Source organism: Empidonax traillii, unplaced genomic scaffold (assembly GCF_003031625.1).
Source record: "Empidonax traillii isolate 1590-97213 ecotype Southwest subspecies unplaced genomic scaffold, ASM303162v1 scaffold247:size2371522, whole genome shotgun sequence".
Lineage (NCBI taxonomy): Eukaryota > Metazoa > Chordata > Aves > Passeriformes > Tyrannidae > Empidonax > Empidonax traillii.
Genome location: NW_020955440.1, coordinates 115,743 through 136,310, shown reverse-complemented (window position 1 = coordinate 136,310; position 20,568 = coordinate 115,743). Strand labels below are relative to the sequence as shown.

The window sequence follows — 20,568 nt, the reverse complement described above, 5'->3', positions numbered from 1 at the left end:
TGAAATTTACAGGGAGCTCCATCCTACAACTTGCAGTATACTTTATTGCAAATACATTCATTATATCTGAATTACCTCGGAAGGGACCAGAACTGCCATCTTTTCTTGCAATATTGTAACTACTTCTGAAACACTGACACAAAACTACAGCAACACAATTTATTAGAAGCTTCTGTAACTTCACTTTGAGGTGAACTTGGATTCAAATGAAACTTTGGAAAGAAGAAAACTGCTGACACAGTAAAGGGAGGAGTATTATCAACAAGGACCATGAAATCACCTTGTAAGTATTAAAATGAAAAGCAAAACTCCACCAACCCATACAAAAGTGACCACAGAAGGTAATGCAAGACCTTAGCATTTTTCAAGTATTTTCAGCATATAAATAGGTCAACTGCTACCTTCAACTATTGTTATTCTAATGGAGCCCTTGTTAATGAGACAGCTCACACCATTACAAATTATGCAAAAAAACCTGCTAACTTCTGAATTCAAAAGAGTTACACTCTCCCATCAGACTGACCAGTTCCAAAATTACTTCCAGTGTATCCTCAATTCAACTACTGATCTAAATGTGAAAGATTCAGTCAAGGAGAACCTTTTTTTTTTTTTTTTGTCTGAGGAGTCAAAATAGCAAAATAAAAAAACAAAGACAAAAAAACAAAAACGTGTTTTTTAAGTAAGGTGGTTTAACTACTGTAGCAGTTCAACTCAGGTAACTTCTTTGCTCTCCTCCAAAAACAATTAAATTAATAATTAATGGCTGCTGCATGAAAGCATTCTGCTTAGAAACCAAATTTTTAAGCACTTTACATATAGCACAGTAATCTCACAATTCTTTGAAGTGCTGACAGTTATTTTCATTATACTTACCTTCTCTATTTGTTTCCCAATCCCCATTTTCCTCTTCGCTTTCTGGCGTTCGCTCCTTTGTAATTTTGATATCCTCCTTTTCTCTATGTCTTCCTCGTGAAGACTCTTTCTATAAAGGGAAAAATGCTACATTAGAGTAAACAACTTTACTCTAAACGAAGCCTGAAGAAGCAGATGTATTTTACATGGTATTTTGGCTGTTTCTTTTTCTTACTACAAAAGGCATTTTCCCCTTTTGCCTGTTGAACAAATACCTTCTTAAACAAGCAAAGACTCCACAGGCAACACGTTCTAATGTGATTTCATATAATCAGTATGCAAACAGCAGATGGGGAGAAGAGAAGAAAGTATTCATAAAATAAGAAGGTTTAAAGGCAGGGCAAGAGTTGAGCACGTATCAGAGAATAAGGTTTAAAATAGGCACTGAAAGAACAGATTAAGTTCTTACAACCAGAAGTTTAACGAACATTTAAAGAGTGTAATTTTAACAGCTTGAGCAAGAGTTCTCAGCTGTAAATAAGAGTATTTATATGCAAGGCAGATGAGCCTCAGAAGTGGAACCATTTAACTCTCCAAAGGATAAAGAATGTGGGGGGGAAGAGACAATGAAATAAGAAAAAACTGAAAGCCTTGGCAGGCATAAGGGGAAAAAATGTCTAAAGCAACACATTAGAATCAAGTTTTTTGACAACTTTGTGTTTGACTTTCACTGTCCCTAAGACAAATCTAACTAATGCAGTAGCACCCATTTTCTATGTGGCAGATGGTCCAGCGGACATCTAAGAAAGCCACAGACTATCCTTACAGGAAAAAAGAATTAAAAAAGTCAACTGATGCTGTGCTGCTCTTGTCCCCCTGCTAAATTCCAGTAATAAAGCTGCAGTGTTGCATCACTGCATCTGCTGAAGTGACATTCTCTAAATAATCTACCTGGGCTCAAGCAGAACAGAGGAAAAAGTTTCTTTGCTACTAGCAAAAAAAAAAAAAACAAACCAACATTCAAGCTTAGAAGTATCTCAGGTTAATTTATTAAGTAGGAAACCAGAAGGAGCAAATAATGAAAGTCTGCCCTATATCCCTTTTGTTCTCACCTTCTATAGTGCCTTCTCTGTTTTGGGGGAATTCTTCCATGTTGATATGTGGGAACCTTTGGTTTTATGCCAAGAAAATGAGATTCACTAGCTATTCCTTACTGGGACTTAGATCTTAATTTAAAATCTTAGCATCACCTTAGAAACACAGGAAGGAAATAACATTGTGGGTAGTCACTCTAAAATGAGTAAAATTCAACTATTCCTTTTTATTCACTAACTGTTTAAATCTTATCTCTAGTTTAATGACGTAAATGATCACAGAACAAATACTGCATTTATTTTACCTACAGAACTAAACCGGATGCTTCAATGCAGTTATCCTTGAGCCTTTTGACGCATTCAATATATCACATTCAAAGCCTTAGAAAGATTGGAAAAAACTGAACATTCGCTACATAACACAACGGAAGATCACACTGAAAAACTAATTTGTGCCATGTTTAATTTCAAGCAGCTTGTAGAATAAGAAAAAAAAATTATTTTTCTCCATTTCATGACAGGATCTCTAAATGATGCAGAAGATCATAACCAATCAAGTCAAGTTGGTTGCTGACATCAACTGCAGACAAGTCTACATCCACTAAGTCATCATCACAACACGTACTAAAGGCATTTCAGTGTAAGAGCAAGTGCTGTACTATGCTCCAAAGCAAATTATTTCAAAAGAAAAATGACTCTGATGAGACCTGAAAATCTGTAAGTATATCAGCAAGCCTCTGCTGCAGCCATTCTTTTTTTTCTTAAGACTATTCTTTTTTTTTTCTAGCCCACCCTCCATGAAGGCTGCATCTGTTCTAATAAATTGTGTACTTCTATACATTTCAACAAATTTCTACAACTTTAACTAACAAAACTATAATTTCCTACATACAAATACTAGTTTCTATTAATTCAACACTACTTGCTACTAGCAAACTGAAATATGAATGTTAGGACAACATCTCCACACGGATTTAAAAAAACTTCTCAGGGCCAACTCATCAAATAACTTGTCAACAAAGAACATGCAGTAAGTCAGATGCTTCAAGACCAATTTAATAACCCATGTTAAAAATACTACACAACCTGCATGTATCAGGCCTATCTCTTCAAACTTACAACCCGATATAAGCATCTTGAAACAGCCTGTATTTTCTCCTTTCAGTGGAAAGATTCAGTAGTGGCACAATCATATTTCTACAGAAGAACTGAGAATAAAAACAGCTATGAAACTGAATTATGGAATATAGGGGAAGGGAATAGGTAATTTTTATGCAAGTATGGTATTTTACACTAACTGCTATTTAGTTGTCAGGAAAAAGGGTTCTGGCAACATTGCATCTTGAAAAACAAATTTCAGTTCAGAAATCAAGTATATTTTTCCTAGGGGATGCAAACCAAGCATTTAAGTTATGATGGTTTAGAATATATTCTTAAAATTTTCTCACTGAAAAGTCTTCAACATATTCCTTTTATTTTACTTGTTATACCTATAACACATCAATTCCCTCATAATATGGGAATTAAAAATTTCCTTCATATCCTTGTAGACCTTCTTGTATTTTACATGTTTTTTCTCTCCCTTAACAAGCCAACTTAAGCTCCCAAAAGCATGTCATTCACTGGTATTTGAAGATGTTGTACCCACTTCAGCCATCCTTGTACACTATTTCTCTGCAGACTCTGAAAAAATGCCACTTACTAGTCAAGAAACATAAAACTTTCATAAAATGTAATTATTTACTAAAAAAATACATTGTAAATTGTCCAAAGAGAAAATAACTTAGTAGACTTTGTCTATGCTGTTTTCAGTATGTGTTCCCAGCTAAACTATTTACATGTGTTAGATAGATGATTGCAGTTTAATGTTGTTCAGGAGATGTTCAGGAGAAATGCCACATAAGAAAGGGGAAAAAAAATATGAGATTATGGCTGACTTCTGCGAGATTTTATTTTAATTTAATGTCTACTTAACTTGAAGTTCCATACCCCATGTGATCAGCACTCTACAGCAATGACTTGATGTCTACTTAAATAAATGTTCTCACTACTGCCAGAAAAGCCTGGCAAAGCACACAAGGACTCATCCAGTCTGTGAAACGTTTTTATAGCCAAGAACTGTTACTTGGTCAACACCGATGGAGAGAATACAAGAGTCTTACAACTGACAACTTTTACATGGCAGAAACTTCGGTTTCAGCCATATCAGCACATGTACATGCAGCAGCAAAATAATTCAAAAGCACAGATTCCTCCAAATCTAGAGTAAGCTACATGTATTACAGCCAGAATGGTTTGGGCAAACACAGTACTATTTTGCTCTAGGTAGAATACCTTTATAGTGTTAACTACTACCATGCTACGGAAGCATGTAAGAAAGTGAATCAGAAGTTCCCTTGACACGAACAGGTACTGTTTCCATTTCAGAGACGGAAGACAAAGGTGACTTCCATTTCCAGTGGAAACAGTCAAAAGCCACAGCGACAAAAAGCACAGATATGAAACAAGTCATACGCAATCCTTATAAAAACCTTTCCTAAACGTACATTAAGGTCCTCCCACTGTTTCTCCCAAATCACACATATGTTCCAGGTTAAGAGTTTAAGTAATACTTCATACACACCAGTGTAACTGACTTCTCACAATATAGAGAAAAATTCAATATAAAAATTTCCAACTAAATACATTAATAGCAGGAACCTCATCTAATTATTTGTACAATAGTTGATACACTAACATACAGTGCTGAAATAATTCTGAATGCAAATCGGAGAAACACAGACACAACTGAGTTCAATGTAAGTATCCACATAACACAGAGTATTTTCTCTGAAAATAATAGTACAAAGCATGTCGAAATAATAAGGGGTGTAGTCTGTAAGCTGTCCATATAGGAAGTTTCTTCCTAAATATATACAAACTGTACTAGTTATGCCTCCAAAGAATGAGAAATCTCTTCTAAAAAGGTTTTATACTAGTTATAATGTCTTAACTTTTTGTGGAACCTATCCAGGTTTTTAACTGTATCTTCTGGCAAATTGTCATGTATAAGGTGAATAGCATTTCCCCTTGCCACTTTCAAATTTGCCATCCTCTCTACTTGGATAAAGTATGAATATGACGCATCTAACTTACAATCTCCCAAACATACATTATATGCATTCATCCCATGTTCTTTCTTCTCTTCAGTTTATTTCTCACCTCCTTGCCCACTTCAAAAACACCTTTGACTGTAAGTATTTTCTTGCATACAGATGATGACAACCAAACAGCATTTCAAATAAAACTGGACCACAAACTTCTACAGAGCAATATTAATCAATTTCTACTCCATTTTTATATACCTGAGTGTTTGCTTCTGCAACTGTGACTTCACTTTAAACAGATGGTTTCATTGAGCTGTCCACAATAACTTATTTTTGTACTGCATAGTTTCAGTTACTTAAAAAAATTAATTCATAATTTTTTAAAAATATTTTCTTCATTGCGCATTACTTTGCACTTGACAACATCAAGTTTCATCTGCCATTGTACTGCAAAAAACTATCTTCCCAAACCCACATAGCACTCCTCATACTTCGGTAACCTCAGCTACTGTTTTCATATCTTATGCAAAGTTCAACATTTGAGATGTCCAACATTTTTTCTACACTCTTTAAAGTTATAGCTCTTTAGATGAAGCACCATAGCACAATTGTACCTGAATTTCAAATTAATCTAAAATTTTCTTTTTAGCTAGCTTCTAAACCTGACAATACTATGTTTGGTATTCTTTGACTACCTATACATATGCCCATGCCTCAAACGCCTTGTTTGAAAAGAAGCTATTTAAGGTTTCACCTGTGTCAGACAGTTCTCTCTTAACTACTGATTTTCAAAGTTTCAGGATAGTAGTCTGGTGAAGCACAAATTTTGTCTGCAGGAACAGTGCTGCTCTTTTTTTTTTTCTCTCTCCTTTTTAATCCACAATTATGAAAACTCTAAAAATGGAACAAACTACCTTTCATTATTTCCAAGTTTTCTTATCCAGCTCCTCTGTTATCCCAAAAGCTTTAATAAGAAGTGAAAACAACACATATTACATCTCCACCATAACAGTAGCTCTAACGATGGAGCAAGATTTTTGTTCGCAGTTCAGTCACTTGAGTCTTCTGTTCTTTTAGATCTCTTGGTTCTTTGCAAAGCAACTCTTGACGATTGTCCCTTTTTATCTATTTGTTCCAGAATATTTTCTTTCGATATCCTGTATTTTGAGACTTGCCTCCATCTAACAATACAAAAGCTCAGTGTTTTCGTCAGCCTTCTGTTTTATGAGATTGAAACAGACTACTTCTCACTCTGCAGTGTGTTTAAACGGTAAATAATTCTTCGGTGCTTTAATAGACCCACTAATTCTCCAGTTCCTTTAGATGCTCGCTTCCAGTTCACTTTTACTTGGGGCTTAGTTGTTTAGAATATTTTATTATTACATTAATAGAACACTATAAAAAGCAACGTTAACTAACCAAAAGCAAGAATTACATCAAAATTAGAGTTGCACCAGGACAGAAGTTACAGCAAATTTTTAATAACGGTTGGAAAAAAACAATTTTCCCACTAACCATGTACTCAATAACTGAACAGTTTATTCAAACTATTAGAAAATAAAAGAAACACACTTGGGAAAAAAGATTGAAAGCTTACACAAATTAACAGCAACTGAAAACATGATTGGAAGGTAAGCCATTCTGTTAATTTAATGATAGCAGCTGCTGTTGATTTATTTACAGCTGACATAAAAAAATTCATTTTACACAGCAAGTAGGAACAGACCAAGAGGAAATGATAGAATACTGTTAATACCCGCAGAAGTAAAACTGAGTTTTCACAAATAAAACTTTTTAATACTTATTCATCTCAAGACGGTCTTAAACACGATGCAGGAATACAGTGGTGCTACTGCTACACAGATACAGTGTCACACTACCAACTCTACCCCTATTTGTTTGTAACATCAGAAACAGACAACGCAACTTAAAAATAATGAAGTTCTGATATTTGAGGGGCATACGGTTGCACAAAGATGATTACAAAATGAGAATAATAATGAACGAATTTTTTGCAAAATCCAAAGGTGAGCAGTTGGGAAGCCTGATGAGTACATGAGGAGGAAGGCAAAATGAACCAGCACCACAGCAACCACATGGTCTCATCAAAAGCAAATTTGAGATGAATAATTTAAGTCAGGATGCATGTAAACATTGGATATGAATGTGTTGGGGACAAAAACAGTAGACCCCTGGAACAATGGTTAATACACCTTCTTGGTAATAATCAATGTTATTAAATATTTGTTTTTTATAACATATTTTAATCTGTGGGATTTATAAAATCTTTGGGAACCAGAAGATCAGAAATCGCTATAGAATTGCAAAATAATACAATGGTTAAGACATTTCATAACAAAGTATGCGATATGCTATGTACAAAATGAGCAGTTCATTAAAACATTTTAAATATTACAAGTCACCATGATAACGTTTCTGGGACACACTGCCTGATTGCTACTGAGGGATTCTGGAGTTCTGCAACCTCCACTCTTACCCTAACAGGAGAGGATGATTCCTCTGTACTTCGTTTCTGTGGCTCTGCCTCAACATCTTGACGTTTGTTCTTCATTCTTTCCCGAAGATCTCCAGTGGGTCTTTCTGGTGACCTGTATAATACAGAAACATAATATAACCAGTTCTATGGGACTATGTTTAAAGGAATACGATTTGTCTTTTAATTATTATTTTTATTAGTATATACAGAAATATCTAAACCTCCTGCGCTGAGGTAAAGTGGATGTGTAAGAAAATACTCTGTTCTAATGGGTTTAAACACTCTAAAACAAACCCACCTCAGAACCTCAAGGAAGATTTGACTATAAGAAGAAAAATTACTTGTATATATGGCATGACTCAATTACTACTCTAGATCAGTTCAGGTGATCCTATCCAGAACAAGTAATCTTTTTCTGGACATTGTGCAAATGTGTTTCACAATCACTCCTAGCAAATACTTCAGGATTTCTCTTCTCCATATCTTGCACCAATTTTGATAAGTATTATATATTATGTATGTTTTAAAAATATGTATTTTTTTAAACCACAATTAATGAAGAGTCAAACTACTGTAGACTAGCAATGACAGTCACAGAGAAGCACAACTCTGAATGCAAATAAAGTCTGCAAGTGGAGATAACATGACCCAGTCATCATCCTCCCATGGCCTCAGTGAGGCTGCCACACAGAAAAACATTGTTGCAAGACCATAAACCAGAAATTCACTCTTGGAGGCCTCCTCCATTATCTTTCAGTAAAATAATTATTTCATTATTTAATTACAAAATAGTGGATGAACTCTACTAGTCATGCAACTTAAGGGTATATTTTCCGTAAAAGATATTACCATGACATGGGATGGGAGGAGGAACATTCTACATTACTTTAATTTTGCCACCTCTTAGTATGGATTCACGAGTTCATATATTCCTTATGGATTAAAAGAGAACAACCCTTGCATTGGTGAGGCACTGTCACGGGTTGCCCAGAGAAGCTGTGGATGTCCCATCCCTGGTAGGGTTCAAGGCCAGGTTTGGTGGGGCTTTGAGCAAGCTGGTCTATTGGAAGGTGTCCCTGCCCATTGCAGGGGGTTGGAACTAGACAATCTTTAAGATCCCTTCCAACCCAAACCATTCTATGACTCTATGATTCAAACAAGTTCCTAAGCTAATGGGATGAAGGAACCGTTGTAGATGACCTTTCAGTTCAAGAAAACATATTTTCTCTTCATATACTTCTGGCTTGATACTGAGTTTACTACTTCTGTGATGGTTGTTAGCTGTAATTATAAATTCTTCCGTGAAATGGCTGCATGAAAGTACTAGATCTGTGCCCATCAGTTTACACTAAAGAATCATAAAAAGATACTGACACTGTCTTATTTGATTAGAAGAGTTTTATGTAATACATGAATAACAGAATTTCCATTTCTTTTGTTTTTCAGACTGAATCAGTTTCCACTTAGAAAGGTGTTTCTCCCACTCTTCCTCTGTCACATATATGAAGGGTAAACTTTCTTTCACAGCATGCATACAAAAATCTAAATTAATATAATTTAATTTTACACCTGCACATATTTGAAAAACAGTATTTTTTTTCATTTCTTCCTCAGCACTGTTATCTGTATTTAATTATTTAAACTGCATCATAAGGTTATCTGCATGAAGACCTACCCAAAAAAAAAAAAAAAAAAGACCAGTGACTGCTCTCGTTTTAAATGCATTTAATTCTCCATGAAGTTGTAAATACAGGTTAACGCAGATCAGAGGTAATGTACAAAACAGTAGAGCCCTGCTTCTTTCATCACTAAGGATCAAATAATATCCAGCATACAAATATAAACAATTTATCTTCTTTGCATGCATGACTATATAATCATTAAAGTGTCTCACTTTAGTAAAGGTTATGATTCAAAGTATTTTTGGCCTTCCCCCCATATTAGAAAGATAATTCCTTTCCATTACCAAAACCCTCTGAGGCATTCCAACCATCAGCTACCTCAACAAATAAACTGTCTTTCAACATTAAAGTGCAATTCAATGCCTTAATTTTTAATAATATTTAAGCTATGGTACAAAGGATTTGCATTAGTGAAACTAAAAATTAAGTTCAAAGGCAGAAAGATTATCAATAATGTACTAGTAATATTGTTCCTCAAGAGCAACACTTTCAGGAAAAATCCCAGTAGCTGAAGTAGAAAGCAAGAGACACTTTGTAGAGTGACATATGATATTTTATTGCCTTTTTTTTTTTTTTAAGTTATAGGTTGGAGCAAAAAATCCAAACCACTTCACCCTGAATTAATAAATTTTTTTCTTCCCTCCCATACTGAAAAAAGGTGTTTTGCTAAAATATCATTGCATTATATTTAAATACTAAAGAAGTTACCTAAAAACCCACAGAAATCTAAAAGGCTAGATTCTATGTTCAGGGCTGGGGTTTGTTGGTCTTCTTTTTGTTTGGTTTTTCTATTACTGGGTCAGCTTTAGGAGAATACCAATACAAAGTTATTGCAACCATCTTATCTCTCCTTCCCCCAAAACGTCATAACCCTACAAAACTTTTAATAAAATAAGACAAAGTTTGCCAATTTTAAGAAATAATTACTCAGGAAGCCGAGAATGTTTTCAGATGCCTTGGCTTAATGCACAGAAAAACAAGCTGGTCTATTAGCTGATTTTTCTTTTATGCGTACCACAGTTTTGATTTTTTACACAACAGTTTCTTTTCTACGTAACTTTCTGCCAGCTCCCTTCAAAAGGGATCTTTGGTTATTCCAGGTTATATTCTCTGCTGAGTTTCAACAGATCATGATAATTAACGTCTGCAGTTTAAGATGATGTGGCTAGACTGCAGCTGGCAGAACCTTTCACAAACTTTTCACACAAAAGACATTATACAATTTCTCTTTAATGACCTAGTATTTCGTGCTGGGTCCATCTTTCAAATAAGGCCTAAAATGCAGAATTTCCTCATTTCAAATTTTAAGCAGTGCAATCAAATGACTTTAAACAACATTACTTCCTGCAACAGTTCAGTTCTCCATGTTCAACAGCATTTAGGAAATGCACATTCATAACTATGCCTCCATTGCTTCTGTACCTCTTACAGTGTCAGAAACAATTACCCAGCAATAGGCACCCTTTGCAACACACCCACCTGTGAGCATCCATGTGTATGTATGTGACAGCACACATGTGTGTACAGGCAGATGACAATTACTGGTGTACCATTTACATATTATAAATGCTCATGAAACATTGTCCCATTTTCCAGTTTCCCATAGTACAATATTTGAACCATGCAAAATCCATAAATTCTTTCCTATTATTACTGCTGGTTTGGTTTTTAAACACAGCATGATGATCCTGAATAAAGATGATCAGACTATGAAAGGGACCCTGTGCTGGTACAGATCCTGACAATAGCATAAAGCAACCAGCAAGTAAGCTGGCAAGCAACTAACAATCTACAAGTGCAACAAGAGAGCAAAATTCCTTGTGGAACAGCATGTTTATGCACAGCTCTTTCCCTGTTAACTTCTCCTTACTTCAGGTGCCTAGACTGGCAGGTCTATTACTGAATTCTTAATATTATCATCGGCTAAGCTTTATATATAGGTTTTATTTTTATAGTAAGATTAAAATTCATGCTGCAAGAATTCAGCAGCAATAATGCTGAAAGAATCTTTGCCACACTGTAAAGTCAAGTTTTCCTACTGCCGAGTGATGTTCTGAACTATGGGACGCATTATGGTCAGATAAAACCATTAACAACGAGACTTATTGCAGACAGGTATGAAACAGAAGGAATGATAGAGAGAGGCAGCAAGACATGCTTTGTCCTACCAAACTGCAGAGACTTCCCCGGCAGGCCTGGCTAAACACATGTAGACATGCTGCCACTACATTATCCCAGATACTTGAACAAGAGTATTGCTTTAACTGAACTGATGAGGAAGCAGCATTAGCTCAGCTTGCGTGAAGCCAGTAAATTGCATTCAAAATGCCTGGATAACATTTGTGAAAAATCTCTCTAATGTTAAATGGCATGAAAATGCCAACATTTTTTATGTACATAAACCAGCTTTTTCTATGCCTGGCCAAGAGCTATCAGTAGAAACTTCTGAAGACAAGCAGGTTTCTTTCATTTGTCTGGTTTGGGGGGTGTGTAGGGATGGTGGGCTTCCTTCTCCTTTTTACTTTTAAGAACACCTTTATTAAATGTTGAATGTGTCAGGCAAATAAGCAGGAGGATTTGTCCTCTGACTTTTTCATACAGTCCTACTAAAAAAAGTCAGCAGTAAAAAGAAGCAAATCAATATTATTCTTAAATGTCAGTAGTGAAGCAGAAACACAGTTTTACTCATTAAAAGAAATGTCACCTTTCTTCAAATGACCAAGCAGAACTATGCACTGGGTGTTCCAAATGCTGAAAGCAAGGAGAAAGTGACATTCTATCAGTTTTAAAATTTAATCTCTACCAGCAAATCACTTACTTCATCCATTTGGAACATTCAGTACAGAACAGAGTAAAATCGTTTACACACCAAAAGAAATATTAAACTCAGTGATGTATTTTGTATCCCAGCATTACCACCTCAGAAGCAATGAAAGATCAAACAAGCAAAGTCAAGATCATTCTGAGATTATACCACAGGAATAGGAGAAAGAACCAGAAACAGAATCCTAAACTCATGTCAACCTTCCTGTTGTTGCTTTACGCTTTGATGCTTCAGTGTGCCCATCAATAACCTAGAGGTATCATTGACACTGGCATTATGAAGGACAGTTCTTTGTAAAATATGAAGCTTTCAAGCAAAGAGGTACTATGCTAAAACCATAATAATTTTTGTCCTTTATAGCAAGAATATTACAAACTTACTGCCACATTCAGTTTCAGCTAAGCAACGTGGTGTTATGCCACATAAAGGACAGTTGGGGAAAAAATTTAAACTGTAGTAACATATGAAGAGCAGATAATAAAAAAAATATTCTCTTTTGAAAAGTGAAGTAACTTTTTGGATCTCCTTATATGACACAGGATATTTTTTCTATATCTGACAGATAAAGTCACAAAACTATGTTTGAAGAGAAGTGTTATCTCACAACAGGAGAGAAAGGATAGACACCTTATTCATCAAACAACATAGCAAAGGCAGAAGGCTGTAAGCATGCGTACTGCTTTAAGTAATTGCAAACCAGCATTTTAGAAAAGGACAGACAAGTATAACAGAAAGCTGCAGTGACGCTACGCCAAAACAAAAAGTATTAAGGTACTTGAACTTCCCATTTCAAGTAATATAAGTAGTTAATCTGCACTCAGTGGACTCCATTTTTTTAAAGCTATATACACACAAAAGTCCTGCACATTGCCAAATAAATTGCTTTGAGCAGTTTCACAAGGCAATTGGTTATTGATAAAACAGATTAGGCACACCACAGCATTTCACTTTAATAAAAAAAAAAAGAAAAGAAACAAAAGACAGTTGCAAAAGCTATTTTCCTACAGCATGTGAAGAATTCAAAGTGAGTTCTTGATTTACCTTCTATAACTGCTGCTATAGCCTTTACCTCGTGGTGAAGGGCCATGTACGAATCTACATGTGTTCCCATAGAGGCAGTTGCCAGTCTTCAGCCAGTTACGGCACTGTGTCTAAGAGACAGACATTACTGGGTGAATTTCACACTCGTTTCTGGAAATACCATTGGTGTGAGTGTGGCAGAACAAACAAATGACTCCACATTAACTCCCATTTATCTGTAATTTCTGTCCACCAGTAATATAACTCATTAGAAAAAATAATCAACAATGAGCATCAGGTCTGGCAAAGAAAAATTTAGGTTGGTGGAAATACTACTGATATGTACAATACTACTGCTCCTCTCCAGAAGCTGGGACAACACATGTTATTTGAAAATTCTAGTATTAGTATGTTGAACATCCATGCGTTAAGGAGTTCTTTTCACCTTTACTTTACATCAGTGACATCTGAGCATTTGGTACTTGTGAGCTACTCTTTCCCACCACACAAATCCTGAAAAAGAAGATGCTGGGGTGGGGAGGAAAAGAAGAACACTTTTACAACTCACCTCTGCAGTACTTCCAGTGCTGGGTCCAAGCCTTTCAAACACACTGGGTCTTCGGGATGTGCTATCAGATATGGTCTTGGTATTTTCCACTGTGACCTTCCTTCTAATTTTTGACATTTTGTACTACTTCAACCAAAAAAAAAAGCAAAACTGTAAAATCCTTCAGTTTGGGGCCATTGACACTGAACTCACATGAATAAAATAGTATGGATATACATTGTAAGAGTTGCTGCAGAGGTGATGAAGAAAGAAAAAGAAGTCATAAATGAGTGAAATGTATCTAATAACAAGGAATGCCTCTGATTTGAACAAGTCAGCTGAACACCAGTAATGATTATTTTTCATTTTATTTTATGATCTGATATGTATTCTTCATCTTTCCCTTGGGAAAGATCACAAGACACATTATGCATTTAGGCAGCAAACACCACATAGGACAGATGCTTTCTTTCATCATGTATTTTTTGGGGCATGAACTCAAGTGACTTAAAGTGAACAGAACCTTTAATGTTATTTCACCAACCTCTCAGAAACCAGTTCCAACCACTAAAAATGTCTACCATTTTTGAAACACATTTCCAAAAATTAGAGCTCCATTTTCCCTCCTTAGTTGTGTAAGACAACCTACTGAAAATCACCTTGATATTAAACACAGTCTGTGTTTGTTATTGGTTTGATTCCTACAACTATTTGGAACCACATGAGTTTAGGAAAAAAATAAAAAACTCCACAACAGTGATACACTTCTTAAGCTTTTCAAGAACTAGCTCCTTTTCATTAAGAGAAACAGATTTTAAAGGAAATACAGCATAACTTTGATAAACAAGAAGTCACAACTTATCTTACCTGAGAAAAGGAGTTATTTATAGAAAGGAAAACATATTTTAAAAAAAAAGGAATATACACATTTAGCACTAGAAACAGGTTGTATACAAAGGGCAGAATGGGCCCCAACATCTATTGTCCATTCTTTACATGCTACTTGATCTAAACAGAAATAAAATCAATTTGGGAACATCTGTCAGGTGCGAGACAATTTATATACAGCTCAGAAAACCACCTCTTTGTTGAACTGCAAAGTGCCATCACTCTCTTTAGTCAGCAGAGCATGATTAGCCAAACACTAATCTTCCTACCCTTCTGCTCCTATCCATGCGTCACTGCATTTAGAACACACGCACACTCTTAAGCTAATTTCTCATACGCTAATAGATTACAAATGTCAAAAAGTTCATACATAGAGTCAGAATAATATAAATTTAAACTAACATCCACCAGAGTTGACTAATACACATTTTTACCATCTGATCGGCAATATGTCCCCACAGTATTCAGATTGTAAGATTACATTTCACAGGAAAAAAATATTACAATGCATAAACATGGACACTTCATTATCTGAACCCTACAGTTCCTTCCATGACAATACTTCCTTAGGATTCTGACACCTGTGCACTTTCTACAAACAGAATGCTGTGCTGAAGCTCTTGCTAAGCACTTTAGCTCCTTTATAAACAACAGAAGAAAGCAAGCTTACACCATGAACTTGAGATTTCTCAGTAGAGCTCTACTCTACTTCTCCAAGCCTCTGATTATCTGAAGAATTTTATCTCATACGTAAGGTTCAGATAATCAAGACATTAACCAAGATGCTCAGGGAGAGTGAAAGTTAACCATATGGTGTATACCAAACATTAAAAACAATGGTTAACATCAATTAGTGGAAGCAGACAGTCAAACAGTAGAATTTGCCAGTAGTATGAAATTATTTGGGTTAGTAAAAACTGTGGAGAACAGAGATTTCCAGGAAGATCTGAGTTAGAGAATTGAGTAATACAACAGCAGATGAAATGCAAATAAATATAATGCAATGCACACAAGGAGAAATGATTTTATCTAAATATTTGATGAGATCAAATTAGTCCAGTCTTCTGAGAAAAATAATTAGGAGTCATTGTGGACAGCTCAATGTGCAGCAGTAGTTTTAAAGTCTGACAGGATAAACCATTAAAGTTAGAAAGCAAAACAACACCATGTCTCACCTAGCTGAGCACCTTTCCATTTCAGGATTCTCACTGAATGTCAGGAAAAAACCTACTAAATTTCTACAGTTTCACCCAGCCACACCCTTTAGTAGAGGATATAAAAATCAACTGACACATGCAAAAGCATTTTTAATAAGACAATCATATAACAACTACTGAATTTGGTTTAAATATTTACAGTTAAAAGAGCCATATCTGAAATAAAAAGTGTTAGAAAAATGACACTGGCAATGGCATAAGGAGAGCATTCAACACAAGAAGGACAGATGAGTGCATCTAATACATAAGTACAGTTCACACTGATATGGTAGTAGTATACAGAAAAAATACATTCATTTTGCCTCTCCATTTGAATGTACTTTGATTTTCAAAGAAATAGAGGCAAAATTTTTGTTTGGAATGTTACTTTTTACTCAGCATATAGTTCCTTTTTGGAATTAACTTCTATAGGAAGTTATGATGATGACTAGGCTTAAAAGGATTTTTATAAGCACAAAGAGGATGAAGGGGGCAGCATCATCATAACTGAACAGATAATTTAATTCCAACTGCATTCTTCCCTGTATTTGGACAATAATTTCCCATAAGGAAATTAAGAAGAATACCATCCAACCCTCAATCTTCTAAGGTTTGTAAAATCCCCTATTTAAAACAAACAAATAAACAAAACAAGACTTGAATGAGAAATGAAAAAACATAGTGCTTCTGGTAGCGCTGTGCCAATTCTATTCTTCTGTTTTGGCCCATATCCACCAGTTTGCAATTAACAACATATTTTATTAACAGAAGGGATATTTATGATAGATTACTCTAAGCAAACAAAACCTGCATGCTGTGAGTGCACAGCATATTCCTTTCTGTATGCACATATCACATGAGAACCTCACTCGTGCAACAAGAACTGCAAGACATTTCACCGTTAAGCGAATATAACTGTTACCAAAGGCTGCAAGATTAGAGTCCAGACAGAGGCAAACTGAGGAATTTTCACTACGTCAAACACTGCATTTGAGAGACTGCACCTGAAAATGCAGATGCATTTTCATTCTTTGAAGACCAAGCAAGTTGGAAAAATAAATGGACTATTAAAACAATATTGAAAATTTCAGATGTATAATGACAGTTTTTGTGTTTCTGACAATCTTCTTTGCTCACAAACAAGTACTGTGAGGGGAAAAAATTTCCAAATTTTCCAAATTTCCAAATTTCTCAGTCTGCACATTAATGGACAGTCAAGAACACTTTAAACGGAACAACCCATAAAGATTGCCGTAACTCACTCAGTTCTCACACATCTTCACCTTACGTTGTTTTACCACTGATGATCACAGTCCCTGCTATCAATCCCACACTGACAGCCAGTGCAATGACTTTCCATCAAATGTCTGCCTCTGTATTACCATCTCCTTATCAAATATTCACATGGATTAGACAGCACTGAGTATCAGTGTGGACTGAGCCTTGAGACTTCTTAATAGTTCAAATAATTACTACCATGATTAAAAAAAAAAATTAAAAAAATGTCTAAGTCAAAAATTATGCACTTCAAGTACATGACATTAATTGCCAAATCTACTTAGGGGCACTGAAGTATCTGCAACTTCTGAAACAGCGTACTACCACTAAGTGAGGTTAATTTCATCCTCCTAAAATAAATTCTATAGCTAAGATTTTAACTGTAAAGTATCACTTTTCCATACATAAACAAGACCCATGATAACCTGTAGCAATAAATTAGAAATATAGTAACACTATGATCACTTACACACAGATGGTCTGTTACTCTTTAAAAAGTTACTCTTCAAAAAGAGTAACTGCCCCAGAGTGAGAAACAATCTGTTAATAACATTAATTATACTACCATTTGAAGGAAAATATATTTCAGAGCATTACTTACATGAATAAACCTAAAATGTAGACAGACTTGAGAGAAGTGAGTGCACCTAGTGGGCTCTAACCAAGGAACTGAAATCAATGAAGCATGATGTGATTGACACAGTGTTCACTGAAATGTTATGTTTTTATTATTAGTACTTCTACATTTTGGTGTCAAGCATGCTTAAGATTCTTCTTCAATATTAGTGTGATATTGCATAAGCCACAATCAAGAGACATCCAAAACACCTACTTTTCCATTAGAAAAACCTAATCTAGCCCCCTGCAAAAATGAATCCTGAAGGATTCTACAAGAAAACTAGAAACTGAGATGCAGCAGAACAAAAGCAAAATTAAAAAAAAAAAAGGGATAAAATCTTTTTAAGAAGTCCAAGACATCACTCGTAAGCATGTCAATGTCTGAGCATGCACACACCACACACAAGCTAAACATTATGTCACTTTAGAAAATCCTACCTGTGAAGAGATAAATAATACGCCTTTTAAAATAACAAGCAAAATTAAAGTCCTACAGAAGTTCAAATACAAGCTGATTATAACACTCTATAATAAACCAAATATGGGTTGAAAACTTAATAACAGCTTCGAGAATGGTTCCCTGAACTTTTCAAAATGAAGAGTTTTTACCTGAAAAGGTTTTGGTTCTGATTACAATGTTAATGTTTCCATGTCACAATACTAATAAAACAGTGATATTTGAAGGAGCTCCACAGGTTTACTGCCTAAAAGTAATACTAAAAATTATAAAACGTGTTCATATCGAACCTTCCGAGAAACTCATACAAAGCCTGTTTGACAGAAAACTGGCATTCTAAACTTACTGTAACAACTCCTTGCTGATAACCCATCACCATATTAACTTGAACCTGTTCCCCTAATTTAACATATGATATTTCTCCATTAGTAGAGACAAGCAACTGCTAGCTACGTTTGCATAAGCATAACATCATGGTTGGCCTTCTACAAGTGAATAAATAAAAATATCAGGCCCTAGTATCACATTAGAAAGTATATAGTGCTCCACGTCTAACAAAGTCCTCATATTCAAAGATGTTTCCCCTGACTAAGAGACAGTCTACGCAGACTGGTGTGGACAGGTCCAAGTTCACTCAGTTTTCACATGAAGCTTGCTGGACATGTGTTACCTCCAGTCTGTGAGCTGGATCACCACATTAGCAAGTTGTCACTCTCAGCAAAGATGCTGAGAAGCAGTGTGCATGATCTCGGGCACAGCCACATAGAGCCACAGTTTTCAGATACCTGGTTCATGGGCCGACCTTGTCCACTCCCGTCCGCACAGAAGCACCGTGGGTGCTTCAAAACCGGCACAAGATCCTTCCAAGTCCTGGCTGCTAACCCACTACATGCCAAAAACCTGTCCCTCAAACATTCTTGCAGAAGGTTGACAAGAAATCAACGGTGGAGTGAGAATCCATTGAGAAGTCAAAGGTGAGGACCTAAGTAGACCATCCCTAACATACTAACCCAAAATGCCCAGGCTACAGGTTCTGGAAGGGACTGGAGTTAGCCGTAGCCGCTACCTGAAGGAACAGAGATGGGGGAATTTATACGAGCGAAATTAGTAGTCCCTCTCGAGCGTATAAAGCAGAAACTATTTTACTGCCAGAAAGAAGGAGAAGAGCCCTACTGAAGTGGGGGGAAAAAAAAACCCAACCCCAAACCAACCAAACCACGAACAGGGAAGATCCGAGTACGTAGGGAGGCTGCAGCGCGGCCCTGGCCGGCGGGACGGCGCTCCAGGCACAGGGTGGGATGGCTCCGCCGGGCACCCACCGCCGCCGCCGCTGCCGGGGAGCCCCCAGGCGGCCCAACCCGAGGCCGCGCAGGGCGCTGGGCGGGAGCGTGGCCCTTCCCCGCCGCCGCGCTCCGCGGGCCTCACGCCGCCGAGGCCCGGAGGCCCCGCGCCAGGCCCGGCCGAGGGGAAAAGTTGCGCGGGGGCCCGTCCCGCCTCCCCGCCTTCCGCGCCCGCGGCCGCTCCGCCGCACTCACCTGCTCCTTGCGCTGCCGCGCCGCTCCCCGCCGCCTCCTCCGCCGCCGCCCGGGGCGGAGAGGGTGGGAGGGGGCGAGGGGGGGGTCCGTCCTCCCGGGCCTGGGCGCGGAGCGGCGCGGGCAGGAGGGGGAGGAGCGCGCGGAGCGGCGCGCGCCCCCGCGGACCCGCCGCTCCCGCCCCGCGCGCCGGGACAGCCGCCGAGGGAGCGCCGCCGCCGCCACCGCCCCCGCGCGCCCTGCCCCGCGGGCCCCGCGCCGCCCGCGCCGCCGCCGCCGGCGATGACGATGTGATGACGATGGCGACGGCGGTGACGGTGACGCCGATGACGATGGAGGCGGCGGGAAGGGCGGAAGCGGCGGTGCCGCCATCTTGGGGGAGGGAGGAGGAAATGGCCGGCCCCGCCTCACGGGGAGGCGACGGAGCTGGTTAAGGGCCTGGAGCCCGAGTGCTGAGGGGTTTAGCTGGGGGAGTTGGGGTTGTTTAACCTGGAGAAAAGGAGGCTCAGAGGGACTTATCGCTCTCTACAGCTGCCTGAAAGGAGGTTGTAGCTAGGTGGGGGTCGGTCTCTTCTCCCAGGCGACAGGACAAGAGTACATGGCTTTAAACTGCTTCGGGGAGGTTTAGGTTGGACATTACGAGGACTTTCTCCACAGAAGGGGCGATTAGATATGGAAATGGACTACTCAGGGAGGTGGTGGAGTCACCATCCCTGTAGGTGTTTAAGGACAGACTGGATGTGGCAGTTAGTGCCATGGTCTATTTGACACGGTGGTGGTGTTTGGTCATAGATTGGATTCGATGATCTCAGATCTTTTCCAACCTTATTGATTTTGTAATCCTGTGATCTTCAGTTAGTCCAGGTTGCTCAGAGCCTCATCCAACTTGGTTTTCAATGTTTCCAGGGATGGGGCATCCACCACCTCTGTGGGCAACCTGTGCCAGTGCCGCACCACCTGCATTGTAAAAAACTTACTTCATAATCTCAACCTGCCC

The 20,568-nt window shown here is 37.8% G+C and overlaps 1 protein-coding gene across 5 annotated transcripts in view; it reads right to left on the bottom strand.

Annotated features, from left to right (window-relative positions):
• ZC3H13 (zinc finger CCCH-type containing 13) overlaps positions 1-19,687 on the bottom strand; it is a 45,382-nt gene extending 25,695 nt beyond the window's left edge. Inside the window, exons 1-5 of one of the 5 annotated variants that reach the window (XM_027888901.1) lie at positions 19,575-19,687; positions 13,624-13,749; positions 13,077-13,186; positions 7,530-7,641; positions 874-982 (exon numbers count right to left, since the gene is read on the bottom strand). In XM_027888901.1, the coding sequence (XP_027744702.1) occupies positions 874-982; positions 7,530-7,641; positions 13,077-13,186; positions 13,624-13,740 (448 nt within the window). In that variant the 5' untranslated portion in view covers positions 13,741-13,749; positions 19,575-19,687. Of the gene's footprint in view, positions 1-873; positions 983-7,529; positions 7,642-13,076; positions 13,187-13,623; positions 17,391-19,574 lie in introns of those variants that run through there. The other 4 variants (XM_027888902.1, XM_027888903.1, XM_027888905.1 and 1 more) reach the window with 4 other exon arrangements.
• Positions 19,688-20,568: the final 881 nt, after the last annotated feature.